This window comes from Phoenix dactylifera, chromosome 3 (assembly GCF_051530095.1).
Source record: "Phoenix dactylifera cultivar Ajwa chromosome 3, Ajwa_hap1_PhDact_Kaust_v1.1, whole genome shotgun sequence".
In the NCBI taxonomy this organism is placed as follows: domain Eukaryota; kingdom Viridiplantae; phylum Streptophyta; class Magnoliopsida; order Arecales; family Arecaceae; genus Phoenix; species Phoenix dactylifera.
The window spans coordinates 15,613,842-15,636,404 of NC_143192.1; the positions used below are offsets into that span (position 1 = coordinate 15,613,842).

Below are 22,563 nucleotides of genomic sequence, written 5' to 3' on the forward strand. Positions count from 1 at the left end.
GTTATTTTAATTTTATTTAAAAAATTAAATAAGTATATATATATATATATATATAATAAGTATTTTATAAAATATATATGTAGATATTAATTTGAAAGGATATTTACATGAATACTAATATTTTGAAGAGTGTGTATGCAAAAAAAAATACCGTTGAAATGGTTCCACAACGGCAGTAGTTTTCGTTATAGCGGTACACAACGGTTCAGTGAGGCCCGTTATTTTGTTAATCAGTCAGCGTTATCGGAACCTTGTTGATCTCCGTCATCAAACGAGCCGCTCTCTACGCCAATGACACCAAATTCATGTTCCCAAACCGCCGCCGCCGCCGCCTGCCTTGACCTCACCGCCGTCTCCGACCTCATCGCCCGCCAGCACTGGTCCCGCCTCAAAGCCCTTGCCGGAACCACCTCCGCCGCCGCCGCCGCCCAACTCCTCCGCCTCCTCCTCGATTCTCCCCATGCCAATCCCCCCACCCTCCGCCTCCTCTTCCGCTGGTCCGAGTCCCACTTCCGTTCCCCCCAGCCCCTCCCTCTCCACTGCCGCCTCCTCCACTCCCTCGCCGCCGCCAAGCTCTACTCCGACCTCCGCTCCGAGCTCCACTCCCTCGCCAAGTCCGGCCGCCACTCTGCCCCGTCCATCCTCCACTCCCTCTCCATATCCGGTGACACCCGTCGCCGGGGCGCCTCCCTCTCCGTCATCGCCGACATGCTGGTCCTCGCTCTTGTCAAGAATTCGAGAACCGAGTCAGCCTTGGAAGCCTTCTATCGCTCCAGGGATTACGGCTGCCGGCTGTCGGTCCTCTCCTGCAACCCTCTGCTAAGCTATTTAATCAAGGAGGGGAGGATCGAGAATGTCGAGAAAGTGTACAAAGAGATGATCCGGCGGAGGATCGCCCCCAATCTGATCACCTTCAACACCATGATCCATGGCCTTTGTAAGGCCAGGAAGCTCCGGAGGGCCGGGGACCTTGTCGAGGATATGAAGACTTGGGGGTTCTCGCCGTCGGTGGTTACTTACAATACCCTCATTGATGGGTACTGCAAAAGTGGCCAAGCAGGGAAGATGTACAAGGCCGACGCTCTCTTGCGGGAGATGGTGTTGGCGAAGATCCACCCCAATGTGGTTACCTTCAACACACTGATTGATGGGTACTGCAAGGATGGGAACAGCTCGGCGGCGGCGAGATTTCTTGAGGAAATGAAAAGGCAGGAGCTGTCTCCTAATGTGGTCACCTATAATTCGTTGATTAATGGGCTCTGTGGTGAGGGCAAGGTCGATGAAGCTCTTGGGTTGCTTAAAGAGATGGATGATTCAAATGTGATGCCAAATGTGGTGACTTTTAATGGGATTGTTAATGGGTTCTGCAAGAAAGGGATGTTGGCCGAGGCGAAGGGATTGCTGGATGATATGTTGGAACGGAACGTGACACCAAGTGTTATCACGTTCAATACTTTGATTGATGGGCATTGTCGTTCAGGTTTGATGGAGGATGCGATTGCGTTGAAGAGGCTTATGTCGGGGAGTGGAATACGTCCTAATGTTTCGACCTATAATTGTTTGATATCAGGTTTTTGTAGAAATGGGGATATGAGCAGTGCTACAAAGCTATTGGATGAAATGGAAGAGAATGATGTGAAAGCTGATCTCATAACATACAATGTTTTGATCAGTGCCTTGTGCAGGGAAGGGAAGATGGCAAAGGCGGTCAAGCTCTTGGATGAGATGCAGGATATTGGTTTGCAGCCAAGTCATGTAACTTATAACACTCTGATTGATGGGTTGTGTAAGAAAGGAAACCTCAGGGCTGCTTTGAACATAAGGGCAAGGATGGAGAAGGGTGGAAAGCATGCGAATGTTGTCACGTATAATATTCTTATCAAGTATTTCTCTGGGAGAGGTAAGATGCATGAGGCAAATGAGCTTCTGAATGAGATGTTGGAGAAAGGTTTGGTTCCAAACAGAGTTACTTATGATATTATTAAGGAAGACATGGTTGAGAGAGGGTATATTCCAGATATAGATGGACATCTTTGCAATGATGCTGCTTGAACCCCATTAGCGGATAACGTTGGGAATGCTATGCTTCTCATGGTTTTCAGATGTCAGGAAATGGAAGCTGACCATGATGCAATATATGCACCCACAAGGATCTATTTATGGCATAATTGATCCGAAAGCAATATCAAGAAAACTGACTGCTTGCTGTGCTCAAGAAAATTCATTGCCTGGTAGAGTAGGTAATGATATAGTTGAAGTTGAAATGTTGGAGAGATGTATGCTTGCGATGTAGATTAAAATTTTCTAACGATGTTCTTCGAACCCAATTGGAAAAATCAAGACTGCTACATACCATCTGGCTATCAGAAAGAGAGTCACTTATGGTATTATTAAAGAAGAAATAGTTGAGAGAGGTCATGTTCCATATATAGATGGACACCTTTGTACTGGTGCTGCCTGAATCCCATCAGGTGATAAAACTGGGAATGCAGGGCTCCTCATGGTTTTCAGATGTGAGGAATTCATTATTTGAAAAATTTCTTTGAGAGAGTTTTCCTAGTCAGTGGCAGGTGTTGATGGTGAAACATATGGGCCCATGGGGATCTATATGGCATAATTGATTTGAAGCAATATTGGGAATGGACCAGTACTTTCTTTAGGTTCGTTCCCTGGTAGAGTTGATAAGTACATAGTTCATGAAACTTTGGAGAGAGGTATTCGGTGATATAGATGAAATTACTGTAACCATGCTTTTTAGAACCTAATTGGAAAAACCAAGACAGCTACATACCATTTGGTTATCAGATGCAAGACTGGTATGAACCATATGGTTATCAGAAGCAAGGAAAAAATTATTTTGAAGGATTCCCTTCTAGAAGAATATCTGAGCTTCAGGATCAAACTCTGGAGTTTTATGGGCACCAGCAATTGTGAAGTTCTGGGCCTCTGTATGTAGGGTGAAAACGATTTGAGGGAATTAACAATCATAAAATCTCTCAGTATTCTTTCTCTAAGTTTGCTACACAAAGATGGTCTCGGTACTATGGTTGCGCATGCAGAAGCCATGCTGGGATAACTGGACTATATACAACAACTAAATTTCTAGTGGTGAAGCTTCTGGGCAGTTAATCACTACCATGACATTTTCATTTGACAGTTCATGTTTCAACAAAGCATGCAGAGGTGAAGGCAGTGACCCGTTGAATTCATACATATATCATGTAAGTGCATGTGTTTGAAAATTAGGTCACATGTCCCAGGTTTATGTTATTTCTATCTACAAGTTAGATTGGTGCATGAAAAATTATATTGTTCATGTTCTGGTGGAATAATCATGTGCTGTACTTATGGATGTGCCATCAGGAAACATGTAATGTGCATGCTCTTGACACTGAACATCAACATGAGTTTGCCCAACTTGTTGAAGTCTGTTTACACAAATAATCAGAATAAAACTTTTGACTTGTCTTACTTGCTTTTTAAAAAAATGGCAGCAAATTGTGAATTTAAATTTCGGTTTCCTGTAGATCGTAACTCATTAGGAAAAGCCATTACTAGTCATGAAAAGCCAACTAGATGCAGAATGGATGATTTTTTAATTAAGTCATATATCTTCATTAATTGCCGTTCATTCTAGGCATGCAGTTATTTATAATATTTTGTTGCTGTTGCTAGATCAATTTCTTATGAACAAAAGGTCGCATAAGTTCTTTCCCCTTCCACTATTGCTGTATATTATCCTTATGCAAATGATGTGAAGCTTTGACTGGCCGTCTTCAACAATTTTTAGTTAGATTAGATTAACTTGGCCTTTAGTTTTGATCTTGCATAACTAAGTTAAACTGATGTAGTCTCATGACTCCATTCTGTATATAGCTTATGTTTTTTGTTGTTTCTGTATTTTCCATCCAAAGCCATATTTAGGCTTCGATTTTCAGTTGAGTCATGTACTAGGACTGCTAAGTAAAAAATGTCCACCTAGGTGTGATAGGAAGCCTAACTCAACCACAAACCACTAAACTTAATTGCTTGAGCCTTGGCCTTTTTTCAATGCCTATGGCCATCACTCATCTCTAGGAATGGAGGAGGATGGGTGAAAGTCTTGGACATAGAATTGTGCATGTTGAATGTATGGAAGAAAGGAGGAAGGAAGTTACTGTAGTTATTTTTAGTTTGCTGCACTTGTTATGTTTTATTGATTAGGCTTCATTAATAAGCTATCGATCATGTTCTGTTTTGTGTTCACATATCTCTATGATGATCTTTTGGGATGATGAGCATTTACTGAAGTATTTAATCAATCGCACCATAATTGATTATTATGAAATCAGTCTACACCTATAATAGTCGATTATAGATTGCACCAAAGTGGTATGCCAATAGATTCTGCATATCTAGAAATCTTCATAATTGTGTTTGCATCATAACATTCATTTTTTCTTCACTTAAATTTTAAAAATTAAATTTCTACACTTCAAAACAGAAAAATATATTTTTTGGATTAAAAAAACAGTAAATTAGCATTTAAAACTATAGAAATTTTAATTTTTGGAGTTAAAAATACAAGAAAAAAAGCTTTTGCATTTCAAAAAATTCTGCATTCATTTTCCGCATTTAAAAAAATAAAAAAATATTTTTGCATAAAAATATTAATTTTTGCATTAAAATATTTATTTTTGGCATTAAAAATATTAAAAATTCAAAAAAAAAATTGAAAATTTTGTTTCACCTCCATAATATTAGAAATACCTCCGAAATAGTTTTGGGTCAAATCTTAGCCTATAATTATGTCTGATAATTGGCAAAATGCATTTAGAACCCAACAACAAATCTTAGAGCAGATCCAACGATAAGTAAAACACCTCTCCAACTTCATGACTAGACTAGAATTGAACATACCTAAGATAGTGAAGCCTAAAAGAGAGAAAAACCATCAGGATGAACCAAGATATAGAGTCAGACTTCAAGGAGACAAAGGGTCAATCAGAGGGTAGTCAAGAGTAGTGAGTCAGATGAGATAGAAAATGACTTGGACGATCAACCACTATGTAGAAACAGAGAGAGACCATCACATAGAGAACCCCCTCATGCCAGACGTTGGGATGATGGCATTAAGATAGATATTGAAGATTTTAAGAGGCATTTCCAGCCAGATACTTTTCTTGATTGGGTCGACAAAATCGACCAATATTTTAATTGTAAGAAAATTTCTGAGGATAAAGAGGTCAAATTTGTGACCCTCAAGTTAAAGGGACACGCACTGGTTTGGTGGAAACAACCCTAGGAATGAAGAGTTTGGCAAGGTAAGGATAAGATCCATACTTGGAGTAAGATGAAAAAGAAGTTGAGAAAGTGATTTGTCCCATTGGATTATTGCTAAAACCTTTACTTGAAATTCCAAAACCTCCGACAAGGGATTAGGACCGTGGATGAGTACACCAAGGAGTTCTATGAGCTCCAAGCAAGAAACGGCCTTAGTGAGGACCCCATCCATGTTGTCAGTAAATATATCAATGGCTTGAGATGGGACATCCTGGACCTAGTGGAGATGTTCGATGTCTTGAATATGATGACGCCCATTGTCGTGCACTGAGAGTAGAAGTACAACAAAGGCGAACCAGTGGTCGAAAGTGGGACTCAAACAGAAACCCCACTACCCATGGAAAGAGTTAGTTTAAAACAATGCAATAAGTTCTCAGAATCCTACGAAGACCACAACTGCCCTAAAGTCCAATACTAGCAAGAAAGTATGGGACAAGGGCAAAGGCGTACTGGCATCAGCACCTGATTCCACTATTATTTTCTATAAGTGCCGACAACCCGGTCATAAATCCTTTGAATGTCTTCTGAGAAAATTTTAGTCTCAGTCGCATCTAATTGAGCAAGGATGCCAGGACGATTCAGATGAACCTAATCCAGAGGCAAATGAGGGTGAGTCTGAATAGGAGGATGAGTCGGAGAATGACGATGTCCATATTATAGGTGATGAGGTGGGCCCACTCATGGTGATTCACCGTGTCATGGTCGCACCTAAGCAACCTATCCAGGACAATTGGTTGAGGCGAAGTATTTTCTTGACTATAACTACTGCAGGGGGATATAGATGTTTTATCTTGATTGATAGTGACAATATTGAAAACTTCGGATCTCAACCCATGGTTGATAAACTAAAGATACCTACATAAAAGATTCATAAACTATTTAAGGTATTTTGGTTTAAGGAGAGAGTTGAGGTTCCGGTCACCCACAGGTGTCTAGTAGAGTTTTCCATTGAAAAATGATATCAAGATCAGGTATGTTGTGACGTTATGCCTATGGAGGTGTGCTACGTGTTGTTGGGTAGGCCTTGGCAGTACGATAGGAAGATCCAACATGACAGAGAAAAAAATACATATTCATTTGTGAAAGATAAAATGAATATCACATTCTATCCACAAAAGGAATTGTATGGGTATAACACAAAAAATTCTGTGAAAGAAAAAGGCAAAGAACCTACTCAAAGGGCTTTGATTCTAAATTCAAAATCTTTCAAGGCTGAACTGAAAGAGGACTCGATAGTTTGTGTTCTAGTAGAAAAAGAGATCCAGGAGGAAGTGAATATTCCAAAGGCGGTCCAATCTTTATTGTCTGAATTCAAGGATGGCTTCTTGTTTAGAGGATCCCGCTTGTGCATATGTGGAGATGAATTGCGTGAGACTTTGATTCAAAAATTTCATGAAGGAGGGTTAGCTGCTCATGATGGATAGAGCCTCACTTTAGGACTCCTAGTTGAGAGATATTTCTGGCCTAAGATCAGAGACGACGTCATTAGATACGTACGAAAATGTCAACATTATCAGCAGGAAAAGGAAAAGGTCCAGAATACAGGTTTGTACACTTCATTGCCTATTCCTAGTAGCCCTTGGGAAGATATCACCATGCACTTCATTGTAGGACTACCCATGACTGCTAGAAAGGTTGATTCGATTTTTGTTGTAGTGGACCGGTTTTAAAAAATGACACATTTCATTCTATGTAGAAAAATATCTGATGCATCTCATATAGCACATTTATTTTTTAAAGAAATTATTAGACTATTTGGTATTTCAAGATCATTCACATCTGAGAGGGACACAAAATTCACTAGTTATTTTTGAAAAACTCTTTGGAGCAATTAGGAACAAAACTAAACCTCAGCAGTGCTTATCACTCCCAAATAGATGGTCAGACAGAGGTAGTGAACCGTACACTCGGTAACATGCTTAGATGTTTGGTTAGTGAGCGTCCTACTCAATGGGACTTGGTTTTAGCACATGCTAAATTTGCATACAACAACTCTATAAATTGTACTACTAGTAAGTCTCCATTTGAAAATTAGTTTTTAGATCCTGCTGTTATTGTAGTTGGCTAATTCTAAGTATAGAGGGTTTTCGTGCAGGCAGTATCTAGATTTTGTTTTGGGGCTAAGCATGACTCACTAAAGTCTATACCCATTCCTAAGGCTTCTAGTTCCTAGAAATGATTTTGGAAAATTACTTAAAGATTTGCAAATTTTAGAAGATCATCACAACCTGGTCATATTTTGATTAGTTGTAAATTCAGGTCGTTATGGTTAGTTTTTGTAGTATTCGGACTTTGTTAAGATTGTGCTCGAGATTTGGCTTGAGCTGAAATTTGCCCTTAAGGGTGCCAGTTACCATAATTGAAAAGGAATAAGTGGTAAACTTATATAAACAGGACATCTGAAGATTTTGAAAATTTAATTTATTTGTCCATTTTATCCGGAACCTTGAAGTTACTACTTTTCTTTGAAATTACATGGTTGTGCTTTTGAACGCTTTTTTACGATGATGTGACTCATTGCTTATGGTTATGATTTCATGAAAGTTACTTATTGTTATTCTGAGAACTCCATAGTTCCTAAGTTACATGGGAACTGTATTTTGTTCATATTTCAAACTCTCAGTCAATCACTGTGATAAATGGACCTTGGCCAGCAGGAGGTGTAAGTTGTTAGCCTGCATGTTTGCAGTACAGGCAAGATGAACCGTGACCCTGACCAACATGCAATAAATTGTTAGTCTTTGTGATCTCAATAAAGACATGATGAACTGTAACCATGATCAACTGGGAGGTTTTGTTGCTGATCTTTAGTACCCATGAACTATTACATGGAAGATGTCCAAGTCTTAGCTATGGGACCCCACTGCACCACCTGTGTGTTCCTCCCCCCTAAGGTAGTGTGTACTCGGCCTAGGGGTTTTTTTGTGATGGTTGACATTAATATGAATGAGACTAACCTAAGTTCAAGAATCTATTCTAAATGCATGGTGATTATAAAGATGGAAGGAAAAGAGTGTCTCTTGCTCCTTACCAAGGTTTTTATCTTGACTAATACGTCAATTTGTATCCATACCAGAAACTTAATGATATAAGTTAACCTAAATATTGATTCATATAATCTACGGGTATAATGGAACTTATTGCCTCATGATCTATCTCAACCGTGTCCATTTCTATATCCAAAGTGGATCGGATTTGGATAGAAATTTTGATATCTTATCGGATTTGGATCCAAATTTAGATTTTCAATACTTTTCGAATTCGGATTCGGACATCCAGTAAAAATTCTCAAAAAGAAACTAATTTGAGCTAGTGATCTATGATTTGAATAGCAAGCTCTCAACTGCCACGTTATAGCATGTATTCTATTTAATTAAGAGAGTTGACTTCTTGAAATATAGTCAAATTATTAAATAATCATCTAATGTATATTATGAAATTTCATATCATTATTTTTTACAAAAATCATTTTCTCTTTGGTAAAAAATGAAAATGAGCATGCATTATTTTATTCGTTATGATGTTTTCAAAGCCTTATTATTAAAATATTTAAAAATTAACTTCTATGCATTCCTATATTCATACATAATTTTTCTTACAAGCTTTCTAAGGATAGATAATTTATGATTATTTAAAAAGTAAGAATGTTATTTGATACAGAAAATTTTAATATATTTATTGTATTTTATGCTATATAATTTTTTATTTTAATATTTTCCTATGAATTCAGTCGAATTGGTGATCTGACCCATGACCAAATTGGTCTTTGTGCCGATTTAATAAACCTTTAATCTAAATCTTTACTTATCTATGTGTGTGTGCAGCCAGTATGGAAGATTCTTTTCTCGTCCTTTACAATTATATAATTAATGTTACTTTTCATCACAAAATTATAATAAAATTTTGGTTTATATCCGAATAAAATCCGGCTTATATCTATATTAGGATAGAAAAAATACGGATATAAATAATATTTGATTTATGTCAGTATTCATTCAGAATAAATATGGTTATACTTAATATTCAATTTATATCTGTATCCATTTAGAACAAATATAGATGCTAATTTTGGTATTCATTTAATATTCATATTTGAATTCATATTCCTTAAAAATATAGACACAAATATAAATATGCTAGTATCCGATCATATATAACTTTCTTAGACATATTTTTCTTAATATTAAAAAAAAATCATAAGAATGGATAAATTTTTAATTTTGGTTTAAATTATTTTTGAGAGGAATTTGCTACAAACTATTTGATTGTATATAATTAAAAAAATAGTTTATTGAGAATTCCACTGTAAAATTAAATAATAAATCATTTTAATTATGAGAAAGAACGAAGAGGATAGTTTCAATAGAGTTGTCTATATGTTTATAGAAATAAAAATTACATTTTCTTGAGAGGAAAGAAATCATTTTTTTTCCCTTACAAAATTTTCATGTTCAATATGTGAATATTGCTTTTCCTCTTCGCGGCTCCCATATCCGCACGGACCCACCCTCCGCCGCCTTCCTGTCCATTAACTCGCGTCGTCTAATCGGCTAAACTCCATTCGTTCCCCTCTCCTCTCGTTGCTTCCACCTCCGCCTCGAAATCACAGCCGGCGGGAGAGAAGTGGAGGCCGTGGACCTCAGCTGATTCGTGCCGGTTCATCTAGTTGCGGGTATTGCTCGTTTCAGATAAAGTTCTGCTCTGCTCTTCTCTTCTCTGCTCTTCATCTGTTCGTCAAAATGCCTCACTGAAGCGTTACATTCCTGTGAGTAGGTTCTCTTTTTTTTTGGTAAACAGAGTAGGTTCTCTCGATGGCCAGCTTTAAAGCTCAAAAGTTCCTTAGGTGACCTAACCCAGCTATTGCCATTCTCAAATCTTCCATGTTGGTTTTCCTGGTTGTTTCCTCTTCCCCTATGTAATTTGTGGAAGAACAAGGATCGTGGTATACTTCATAACTCCTATCCCTTGTACTTCTAAAAAGATGTGAAGGCAGATCTTAGCTGATCAATTCTCCTTTGGGCTCATTTGGTTCGCGGGAAGCATTTTTCCTCCTAAGAATACAATTTCTGAAAAGAAGATTCCTAGGAAGCGAATACCTAGAAATGTACTTTTGGCATGTTTGGTTAAACATGGAAAAGTGACAGATTTCTAGTGTGCTTATGTTTGGTTGACTATCCACTTTCCTGGAAAAATTATGTGTAATTCCTATTATACTCTTAATAAAAATTAGGTCTTTAATGCTAAAGGGCCGTTTTGGAAAAAAATAAAGATTGAGTGATTCGCGCTATGGAAAAGTAATTTTTTCATGTTTCTCATGCGAAAGACTTTTCCATGAAATGTGGAAATCATATTTCCATGGGAATACAATTTTTCTATCTTTTTTCTTTGAAAACTCCAACTAAACAAGAGGCATCTCATTACTTTCCCATTGACCACACTTTTCTCCTTTATTTTCCTGCGAATCAAACAAGCCCTTTATGTACTCCACGTTCCGAAGGTCCTGTAATGTTGATAATGTTGCCTCCAAACCTCTTCAAGGAATTGTTGTTTTTTAATAAAAAAAATAATGGTTGCCTTCTAATCAACTAAAAGTCTTTCCCTTTTTAGAAAAAAAGGAAAAATTAAAAAAATCAACAAGTCTTCAGAAATAGAATCATAACCTGTGAATAACTTCATATCATTAGAAAGGAGGGAATTCAGTTTTTTTCTTAAATTAAATGTTTATAATAGTAGTCTGTACAATAGGACCCTTCTTCACACACCCTTTTTTCCCACTAATAACTAGCCCTAGCAGTACTTACGTAGCAGTAGCATCGTGAGACCACAACTACAGAACAAACGAACAAAAGAAAACATCAACTTTCTACTACATTACTATCTCAAAAAACACTTGTACTACGTAGTATATAACCCTAAGACCACACCTACAAAACTAAGAATAACAAGACACCGTGAACTTTGCACTTTATAAAAACTCAGGAGCGACCCAATGTATTTGGGGGCCTAAGGCCGTTTTCTGCAGTGGGCCGGCCAACTCACGAGGCCTTTTTTTTCTTTGGACCGTCATCCACAAACAGGAGCAGATCCTCTAACAATTTCTCTGCTGATCTCATGCCACTCCATGATCTTATCTTTCGGCCGGTGATGGGATTGATCACGAGATTGTAGGCAACGAGATCAAATTGTAGTAGGTGCAGACCTTCTTCCCCTCATCAGTGTCATGGTTCGCTTGCTAGAAGACGAAATTCGCCTGAATCATGTTCACCATCGTTCCTTTCGACTATGTATCTTAGTTGAGCATGTAGGACCTGAATTCCTCTATGTTTTGCAGGTTCACAAACAGCCACCTATTCCCACAATGGGTTGTCACCTTGGCGTCGTGGAAGGAACCATGATATATGAGACAAGATGGTGGACGGAACAACGAAGCGAGAGCACTGCAGCTTGATTCGCCACCCTTTCCAGACACTCGATTCCACATCAAAACTTTGAAAGGGGACAGAAGGGGCGGGACCATACAAAACCTCCCTCTTCACTAGTATTGGAGGTCGAACTCCGTCATCTCTTGTTCCATCGTCAGAGAAGGCAGCACCAGGCTCTCGGCCGGCGAAAAATAGCTCTAAAGTATCCTCCAACCTCCAGTTGGTCGCCTGCAGATACTTGACGGCGGCGTCGGAGGACAAGCCCGTGGCGTTCTCCAAGAAAGAAGAAATTAGGGCTTCCTTCTTAATGAAGCTCAAAAAGTCTTCCATGGGATGATCAACTCTCATTTTTTTGATTCTAACTCCACCGGATGCTGGGTACGTGTATATATATAAGTATTTTAGATATTGTTATTCCTAGTTCGAGTCAACTTTTATATGTTATAGGAGACGAACTTCTCTGGCATTCCTACTTCAAGTCAACTCCTAGTTCTTCTAGGTTGATTCAAAACAGCAATTTCTAAGGGGATTGGGAATTGGACCGTGTTGCCCAGAGATGGTCACCCAAGAGGGGGGTGAATTGGGTGTTTTAAAACTTTTTGACTATTTAAAAAATAAAACACGCAGATGTATGAACTAAAGTAAAGATGGAGGGATGAGAACAGTCAATCGCAAACACGAGGTTTTATAGTGGTTCGGAGCTTTCACTGCTCCTACATCCACTTCCCAAAGCACCTTTGGAAATTTCCACTATAATCCAAGATTACAGTCCGGTAGTTTTGCGAGTGCACTACCCAACTCGTTGTTTTACACCGGGCTAACAACGGACTCTATAACCCCCAATTTAACCTAGGCTTGGGACGCCTTTCCCTTGTTCCAAGTCCCTTGACTGGAACAAGCACAATATTGAAAAAGTTTTACAAGGATTTAAAAGCTCTAAATAAGCAAATATAACAATGATAAGCAATAGAATCCGGAAGAACTCTTTTAGCCGTTGGAAGCGTGGGAGATGATGGTTCTTCCGATGTGGATCGCGTTGGCTTGAGTGTGAGCTTTGAATCCCGAGCGGAAGAGAGTAGTCGAGCTTGAAATCAGTTGGGAAGCTTGAAGGCACTTGATTTCTTCACTTGAATGCACTAACTCCCTTGAACCTCTCTCTCTTGCTTCTCTCTTGAATGATCTTGTGTTGGGTTGGTGAGAAGTTATTGAGAAGCACTTAAGAGGTCCCTTTTATAGCCCAAAAAGCAAATATAGCCATTAGAGATAAAGTTAAAGGGATTTGAAATTCAAAACATCCTGCAAAAAGGTGTCAGTCGCGTCCCAGGCGCTCCGGAGACGTCTCCGCTTCAACGCGAGACGTCTCGGTTGTAAGATTTTACTTTTGACGTTGTTTGGGGTCGACTCGGCGCTTTATGGGGACGTCTCGGCTTGTTTGCGCTTTTTGCATGGGGACGACTCCGCTGCTTCGGGGTCGACTCCGCTGTTATATCTCCGAAAAACATGTCTTCTGGAATTCTCTGAGAGAGTCGACTCCGCTCTTTCAGGGGACGTCTCCGCTGCCTTAACACCGAAAAAGACATCCTCTGGAAAACCCTGAGAGAGCCGACTCCGCTACCTCGGGGACGACTCGGGAGGTTTACTTTTTACTTGCGGGGACGACTCCGCTTACTGTGGAGACGACTCGCGCATATCACTTGAAATCGGCCTTTCTGCCGCCTCTGAGAGAGTCGACTCCGCTACTGAGAGAGTCGACTCCGCTATCGCGGGGACGACTCGGCAGGTGCCGGGGACGTCTCCAATCGTGCCAGTTCTTCCTGTTTGTGCCAGAGACGTCTCTGAGACAACCTGGAGACGTCTCGGCTGTCCCTGATCTGTTTTCTTCAGCTCAAAACTTCTTCAATAAATTCATAAAATTATGGGAACTTGCCTAGACATTTCTTAACAATATTCTTAATTAAACACATGAAATCCTCAAGTAAATTGTTAAGATAAATGGAATTATACTCTAGTGTTTTGTATTCATCAAAATCCATTAGGGGGTCAACAATCTCCCCCTTTTTGATGATGACAAAACACTGAGTATATGCAAAATTCTGAAATTTAAATATATACACAATATTTGATCAGATGTACAAGTATAATGTTTTGATTAGAGCTAGATACAGTGTGCATAATTCAAAATAGTCAACTTTCATTTCTATCCTTATGCATAAGATTGATCTTAATAGCTCTTAAGCAATTTTAGCATATCAACTGAATTTGAATCAAGTTAAAATGAAATATTGATGTTCAAGATAATTGAAAGCTAAGTTCTTTTTGACTCCCCCTTTCTTTTCCAGAAGGGCAATTATCTTAAAGCCAATATTCTTCAATTTTATCTCTTCTAATTCTTCAATTTTGCATTCCACCATAAATTTTGCATTCCAATATATCCAATATCCATATTGGTTCTACTCCCCCTTTTTGTCATCAACAATGAAGAGGACAAATTATCCTTAGGTACTTAAAACTCAAGTTCTAGTAAAATTCAGCATATTACCATGAACCACTCAAGGATATTCAAGTTATTTCTATTAATGAATTCTGCATTCATTTTACTCCCCCTTTGTTTTGGAATTCATTTCAGACTCCTCTTTTCTCCCCCTGTTTTATATGCATTGATAAATTATGTCAAATTTGAACATTTAAGGTATGTTATGAGATTTTTATGGCACATCACAGAATCACATACACAGAGTTAGCAATAGTGTACACAAGGTTTCAAAAGAAATTGTGTGTCATTCATGTATCATTGTAAACCTTTGAAGTCATTACAAAGTTAAAAGAGGAAATCATTACAAGTATTGATTTCTAATACAAAAAGTGTTTCAAAATGAGCCTAGGGTTTACATAAAGAAGAACCCTAGTTGTCTACAAGGTGTCCCTCATCGGCGACGTTGCTCATAAACTCTGGCAGCTGCATCTATAAAAGCATTGATGGAATCTAGCAGTGTTCTGAATTGATCTCCCTGTGACTGATGAAAGGCTGCCACTAGTGCTTCAAATTCAATGCTTGCCCTTTCAATTCTTCCTCGAAGTTGGGCAACCACAGTGCCCACATTACCTCCAGGGCTTGTCAGTTCTTGAAGGCTATTTGAAATGGTCCTCAAGCTGTCTTGTAGCTCAATTGATCTGAAGGCTTGGGTGGCATTCACACTAACTAGTTCTTGCTCTGTAGCTTCTATCTGAGCTCTAATTTCCTTCAGCTCTTGTAGAATCCCTTCATGTGAAGCTCTGATGGGGGCCAACTCAGTAGAGATCATCGATCTCATCTCCTCCCTCATCTGCTGGCAAATAACAGATGCTAAAGTGCGCATCTGGTCTTCTGATAGGGAGTAGGGCCCACTGACTGGAGGAGGTGGTGGCATGGATGTGGAAGGTCCAGCTGAGCTGGAGGGTACATCAGGAAAGTCCATGTGACTATGTGGAGGAGAGTGGTGGTCAGGCTCCTGAAGTGGGATCTCAGGCTCTAGGGTTTGAGCTTTTCTCTTTGGTACCTTGACCCATGACCCATCTACCTTGTGAAACTCCATTCTACGCATTGTACTCTCATTATAATAGTCGGTGTTTCTCAAGGGTTTTGCAGGCTCATTTTCTGGAATGGGTACTTTGAAATGTTTGAAGAGTAGGGTAAGGATCATCCCATAAGGTATGCTAAACCTAGAATACCTATGACATGTAGCAATGTAGTTCAACATAAGTCTAGGGAGGTTTAGGGGAATCCCTAGTAGGATGTGGTGCATGATAACTAGGTCTCGCTCCGAAACAAAATCAAAGCGGCCAGTTTTAGGGAATAAGACTCGGTTGACAATACTCAAAAGGAGTCTCATCTCGACATTTAGGTCTTGGGAGTTAACCACATCGAGAGGGCCGCAGTCCTCTCATCCTAAAAGCAAGTTTAGGGCTATTTCCCTTTGGGGATGTGAGGTCGGAGCCTCACCGTCCTTAGGAATTTGCAAGACGCTAGATAGGACATCTTCATTAATTTCTACCAACGTCCCCCGAACATATGCAGTGTACCCCAAGTCCCCTAAGGCCATATTGCTAAATAGTTCTCTAACTAGGCCAGGGTAGGTTGAAGTATTGAGTGTACAAAGATATTCCCACCCTTGGGCACGGAGTCTCTCTCCAATAGAGAACCCCTCACTATCTAGAAAATGGAAATCTATGTACCTCCCAGTGGTTACTGTGCGATTCGCACAGAAAATGGTCATGGTTGGCGGAGCAACCGGAGGAGACGGCGCGGAAGGCTCTTCCCTCCGTTCCTCACCGTCGGTCGCTGCCCTAGGACGCCTCCCACTAGTCCTCCTAGCTCTTTTAGGTGCCATTGAATGGAAAACCTAGGGAAATGAGGAGAAAGAGGCTAGGGTTTGTGTTGGAGAGAAAATGGAGGCTAGGGTTTTTGTTTTTGTTGGGGATGAAAGGTATAGCTCGGGTCGGCTCGAGCTGTTTCGACTTATTTTAAAAACCCTCGTTCGGTCCCCGAGACGTCTCCGCGACTAAGGCGAGACGTCTCGCCGGGGGGACGTCTCTGCGATTTGCCAGAGACGTCTCCGGCACTGAAAAATTTCAGACTGATTTTTATCTTTTCCTAATTTGTTTCATTTAATCACACTAATCAATATGATTTCTTTTGGTGAATACAGAATGAGTTTGTTTGTGATCCTCCCCCTTAATAATACATCCTATAGAGGTTTGATAATGATTTTTGAATTATTAATGTTGAAATGAGGAATGTTTGACCAAATTTCGAATACCTATGAAATAGGCTCTGAAAATATCTCTATGAAGAGTCCAAGGGAGGGTAACCATCCTCCGGAAAGTCAAACAGTTCGTCATTTAGCTTAGATGGATTTATGCTTTCACTTATGTTGACCTTGAGGTGGATTACTAGCTTGAGTAGCAAAGCATTGCAATACAAGTTGAATTTATTTGCTAGGATCATACAAGCTCAAAGCATTCCTTAAGAAGTTGAACCTATCTTTACAAAGGGGCTTTGTAAAGATATCGGCCAATTGATTTTCAGTACATACATATTCAATCATCACATCATTTTTCAGCACATGATCCCTAATAAAGTGATGCCTAATTTCTATATGCTTTGATTTAGAGTGTTGGACAGGATTTTTTGTTAAATTGATTGCACTTGTATTATCACATTTAATTGGTATGTTGTCCATTTTGATACCGAAGTCTTCAAGTTGTTGCTTAATCCAAAGAACTTGGGCACAACAGCTTCCAGCTGCAATGTACTCAGCCTCAGCTGTGGACAAGGCGACGGAATTCTGTTTCTTGCTAAACCAAGAAACCAAATTAGCACCCAAGAATTGACATGTGCCACTTGTGCTTTTTCTGTCGAGTTTGCACCCGACAAAATCAGCATCGGAATAAGCAATTAAATTTATGTCAGATTGTTTAGAATACCATAAGCCTACATTAGATGTCCCTACTAGATATCTAAAAATTCTTTTAACAGCTTGCAAGTGTGATTCCTTAGGACATGCTTGGTATCTAGTACACATGCAAACACTGAATAATATATCTGGCCTACTAGCAGTAAGGTAAAGTAAAGAGCCTATCATACCTCTGTACAATTTGCAGTCTATACTTTTACCTTTTTCATCTTTGTCAAGCTTGCAACTTGAGCCCATGGGTGTGCTAATTTCCTTTGCATCCTTCATCTTGAATTTTTCCAACATTTCCTTGATATATTTGGATTGACTGATGAAGATGCCTTCCTCTGATTGTTTTATTTGTAGCCCAAGGAAGAAGTTGAGCTCACCCATCATGCTCATTTCAAATTCTCCCTGCATAAGCTTGGCAAACTCTTGACAGAGACTATCATTAGTAGCACCAAAAATTATATCATCCACATAAATTTGCACAAGCAATAAGTCATTTTCTTTTCTTTTAATGAAGAGGGTTTTGTCTACATTTCCTCTCTTAAATTTATTTTCAATTAGGAAATTACTTAATCTTTCATACCATGCCCTAGGAGCTTGCTTAAGCCCATACAATGCTTTATGCAATTTATAAACGTAATCTGGATGTAAGTGGTTTTCAAAGCCTGGAGGTTGTCCTACATAAACTTCCTCCATTATATAACCATTTAGAAATGCACTTTTTACATCCATTTGATAGAGTTTAAAGTCCATGAAGCATGCATATGCCAAAAGTAGTCTAATAGCCTCTAACCTAGCAACAGGAGCAAAAGTTTCATCAAAATCTATTCCTTCCTCCTAATTATAGCCTTTGGCCACTAGCCTAGCTTTGTTTCTTATTACTACTCCATCTTCATCTAGTTTATTTCTATATACCCATTTGGTGCCTATAATTGAAACATTAGGGGGTCTTTTCATTAAAGTCCAAACTTCATTTCTTTGAAATTGGTTTAATTCCTCTTGCATAGCATTCATCCAATTAACATCTTTTTCGGCTTCTTCTAGTGATTTAGGCTCTATTTGTGAAACGAAAGCAAGATAATTACTAGTATTTCTTAGAGAGGATCTTGTCCTTACCCCTTGTGAAGGATCACCAAGAATTAGATCCTTTGGATGACCATGTGCATACCTCCATTCCTTAGGAAGATCTTGATTTCTCAATGGAGGTTGATCTTCTTCATCTTGCTGAATTGTATCTTCTTTGATCTCATCCTCATGTTGTTTGTCTTGTATGGAGAATTCCTTCATTCGGTCTTCAAGTATACCTGCATCACCATCTTCTTCTTTTCTAGAAGAATCTCCATTAGCTTCATCAAAAACAACATGAATGGATTCTTCAACAACGAGAGTTCTCTTGTTGAAGACCCTGTATGCTCTACTAGATGAGGAATAACCTAAAAAGATCCCCTCATCTGATTTAGCACTAAATTTGCTTAGATTGTCCTTTCCATTGTTTAAAATAAAACACCTACAACCGAACACATGAAAGTAACTTATATTGGGCTTCTTATTTTTTATTAGCTCATAAGGTGTTTTCTTTAAAATAGATCTAACTAATGCACGGTTTAAAATGTGACATGCAGTATTTATTGCTTCAGCCCAAAAATATTTTGGTAGATCCGATTCGCACAACATGGTACGAGCCATATCTGCTAGTGTGCGATTCTTCCTTTCTACCACCCCATTTTGTTGGGGTGTCCTAGGGGCCGAGAAATTGTGATTGATACCATTTTCGTCACAAAACTTTTCAAAGTGCTGATTTTCAAACTCGGTACCATGATCACTCCTAATTGCTTTTAGTTTAAGATTGAGTTCATTCGAAACTCTATTATGAAACTTGATAAAAGCGGAAAAGGACTCATCTTTATGTACAAGAAATGAAATCCATGTAAAGCGTGAAAAATCATCAACAATTACAAGACCAAATCTCTTACCCCCTAGACTAGCAGTTCTAGTGGGTCCAAATAAATCCATGTGAATTAGTTCTAAGAGTTTTGTTGTTGAGACTATGTTTTTAGGCTTGAAAGAGCTTCTCGTTTGTTTCCCTAATTGACATGCAGCACAAATTTTGTTCTTTTCGAAATCTATCTTTGGTAGTCCTTTGACTAGATCTTTTGTAATCAATTTAGAAATTAAATCCATGCTAGCATGTCCTAACCTACGATGCCATAACCAACTAGTCTCATTGACTTTGGGATCCATGGCTACAAGACATTGGCCATCCTTCATGGTGAGATCATCAAGATCTACCATGTAAACATTTCCATGCCTATGTCCTGTGAGTATGATCTCATTGTCAATTGGACTACTAATTATGCATAGTGATGATTCAAATGACACTTTAAAGTCCTTGTCACAAAATTGACTTATACTTAATAAATTATGTTTTAGTCCATTAACTAACAATACATTGTCAATAAAAGATGAGGGTGATATGGAGATTTTACCAACACCAATTATTTGACCTCTAGCATTGTCTCCAAATGTGACTACTCCTCCTTCTTTTGATTTCAAGGTGACGAAGAGACTCTTGTCACCGGTCATATGCCTTGAGCAACCACTATCAAGATACCACATTCTCTTTTTATTCCCGGCTGCAAGGCAAACCTGCAAAATGATTATGTAAGGCTCTTAGGTACCCAAGTCTTCTTGGGTCCTTCGTGGTTAGTGTAGTTGGTTCCCTTAGGCACCCATACTTTAGTTATGTTTTTAGCTTTTACAAATGTACTCTTGTTAGTTTGGATCTTTCTTTGAATACAAGAGTAGGCTTTATGTCCACCTTTTTTACAATGAAAGCATGTAGGTTTTTCAGTTTTGACATCTTTTGCTTTCACAAAGAAATTCTTTAGATACTTTTGTTGCTTGTTAGTTTTATATCCTAATCCGGCTTTATTAAAAACAGCTCTTTGATTTGAAAGAATAAGATTTAATTTTTCAGAGCTTTGTGTAAATTTTTCAACAATTGGTTTGTACTTATGTACCTCATTCTTAAGATTCAAATTTTCTTTAACTAGTTCTTCCTTGTCCTTTTTAAGGGATTCAACATTTTGTGCAAGTGAGGTATTATTATTGAGTAGAGATTTAACTTTTAGATTCAATTCCTTAATTAGTGTTTTTGCCGTTTCATTTTCAATGCTGAGTTTTGAATTTTTGTTTTCTAGATCAATGGTGTTAACATTTTCAATGCTCTCTTTCTCAATCAATAGATTTTTAATATCTTCCTTTAGTTTTAGATTGGAGGCTTTTAATTCTTTATTCTTTGCTCCTAACATACTACAATCATTCATAAGTTCTTGAAAAGCTTCATACAATTCTTCTAAAGTAAAGTTTATAGTTGAGTTTTGACATACCTCGTCGTCTTCGAATGCCATGAAGCACAAATTGGCGGTCTCTTCCTTCTCTTCCTCGGAGGAGGATGTGTCACTATCGTCCCAAGTTGCCTTTAATGCCTTCTTCTTCTTCTTCCCAAAGTACTTCTTTTGTTGAGGGCATTCGGAACGAATGTGTCCCGGTCTCTTGCAATCATAGCATATGATTGGGTCTCTTTCTTTTTCCTTTTCTTTTTTCCAATCATTTCTCCCTCCAAATTTCTTTCTTGGGAAGGGTTTCTTTCTTCTCATAAATTTCTTAAACTTCCTTACTATTAAACCCAAATCCTCATCTTCGCTTTCCTCTTCACTCTCACTACTTTCTTCTTCACATACACTCGAGGTAGCCTTGAGTGCGATTGTCTTCTTCTTTGGCAACTCTTCTTCATGTTGCTTCATTGTGAGCTCATGCGTCATCAATGAGCCCAATAGTTGTTCTAGTCCCAAGGTGTTGAGGTCTTTGGCTTCTACGATTGCCGTGACTTTTGCTTCCCATGCTTTCGGCAAAGACCTGAGAATTTTACTCACAAGTTCCGGATTAGTATAAGATTTACCCAAACTCTTTAGACCATTAATTATATCGGTGAAGCGTGTAAATATGCATGTGATGGTTTCATTGGGTTCCATCTTAAACAACTCATATTTGTGAACAAGAATGTTCACTTTAGACTCTTTGACTTGATTTGTACCCGCGTGGGTAACTTCAAGCCTATCCCATATTTTCTTAGCGGAACTACATGTGGAGACTCTATTAAACTCATTTACATCTAGAGCACAAAATAATGAGTTCATGGCTCTAGAATTGAGTTGAACCATCCTATTATCATTCTCATCCCAATCCTCCTCAGGTTTGGGAACTTGAATGCCATTCACCATGTGTGATGGTTCTTGTGGTCCCTTGACTATAACCCTCCACAAGGCATAATCTTGTGCTTGAATAAAGATCCTCATTCTAGTCTTCCAATAGGTATAATTTGTCCCATTGAAGAGTGGAGGTCTATTGGTTGCCTGCCCCTCAGCAGGAACATTGTTAAAGGGTGTTGCCATCTAGATCTTTGGCTAAGACGGTTAGGTCTTTCAAGAAATACACAGAGCACCTGCTCTGATACCACTTGTTGCCCAGAGATGGTCACCCAAGAGGGGGGTGAATTGTGTTGCCCAGAGATGGTCACGCAAGAGGGGGGGGTGAATTGGGTGTTTTAAAACTTTTGTCTAATTAAAAAATAAAACACACAAATGTATAAGCTAAAGCTAAAATAAAGCTATGAAGACAAACAATCGCAAACACAAGCTTTTATAGTGGTTCGGAGCCTCCACTGCTCCTACATCCACTCCCCAAAGCACCTTTGGGAATTTCCACTATAATCCACGATTACAGTACGGTAGTTTTGCGAGTTCACTACCCAACTCGTTGTTTTACACCGGGCTAACAACAAACCCTATAACCCCCAATTTCACTTAGGCTTGGGACGCCTTTCCCTTGTTCCAAGTCCCTTGACTGGAACAAGCACCACAATGAAAGGTTTTACAAAGGATTGAAAAGCTCTAAATAAGCAAATATGACAATGATAAACAATAGAACCCGGAAGAATCCTTTTGCCGTTGGAAGCATGGGAAATGATGATTCTTCCGATGTGAATCGCGTAGGCTTGAGTATGAGCTTTGAATCCCGAGCGGAAGAGAGTGGTTGAGCTTGAAATCACTTGGAAAGATTGAAAGCACTTGATTTCTTCACTTGAATGCACTCACTCCCTTGAACTTCTCTCTCTTGCTTCTCTCTTAAATGATCTAGCTTTTGGTTGGTGAAGAGTTGTTGAGAAGCACTTAAGAGGTCCCTTTTATAGCCCAAAAAGCAAATATAGCTGTTAGAGATAAAGTAAAAGAGATTTGAAATTCAAACCAAACCTGCAAAAGTTGTCAGTCGCGTCCCAGGCGCTCCGGAGACGTCTCCGCTTCAACGCGAGACGTCTC

The 22,563-nt window shown here is 38.9% G+C and overlaps 1 protein-coding gene across 6 annotated transcripts; it reads left to right on the forward strand.

Moving 5' to 3' along the window:
* The first annotated feature begins 250 nt into the window (after positions 1–250).
* On the forward strand, positions 251–22,539 carry LOC103719133 (uncharacterized). 6 transcript variants are annotated; one of them, XR_016399782.1, is made up of 3 exons: positions 9,728–9,994; positions 10,125–11,513; positions 11,654–22,518. XR_016399782.1 is itself a non-coding variant. In XM_089929483.1 (1 exon), exon 1 carries the CDS (start codon positions 292–294, stop codon positions 2,050–2,052), a length of 1,761 nt encoding a protein of 586 aa, XP_089785609.1. In that variant the 5' UTR covers positions 251–291; the 3' UTR covers positions 2,053–4,711. The 6 variants fall into 6 exon arrangements, 1 of the variants encoding a protein (XP_089785609.1); XR_016399780.1 differs by lacking the exons at positions 9,728–9,994; positions 10,125–11,513 and adding an exon at positions 251–3,221 and having other exon boundaries at positions 11,654–21,732; XR_015976160.2 differs by having other exon boundaries at positions 9,728–11,513; positions 11,654–22,539.
* The last annotated feature ends 24 nt before the right edge of the window (positions 22,540–22,563 follow it).

What these genes read in the sequence shown, in the direction of transcription:
- LOC103719133 (XM_089929483.1), top strand. Translation starts at nt 292, where the DNA reads ATGACACCAAATTCATGTTCCCAAACCGCCGCCGCCGCCGCCTGCCTT.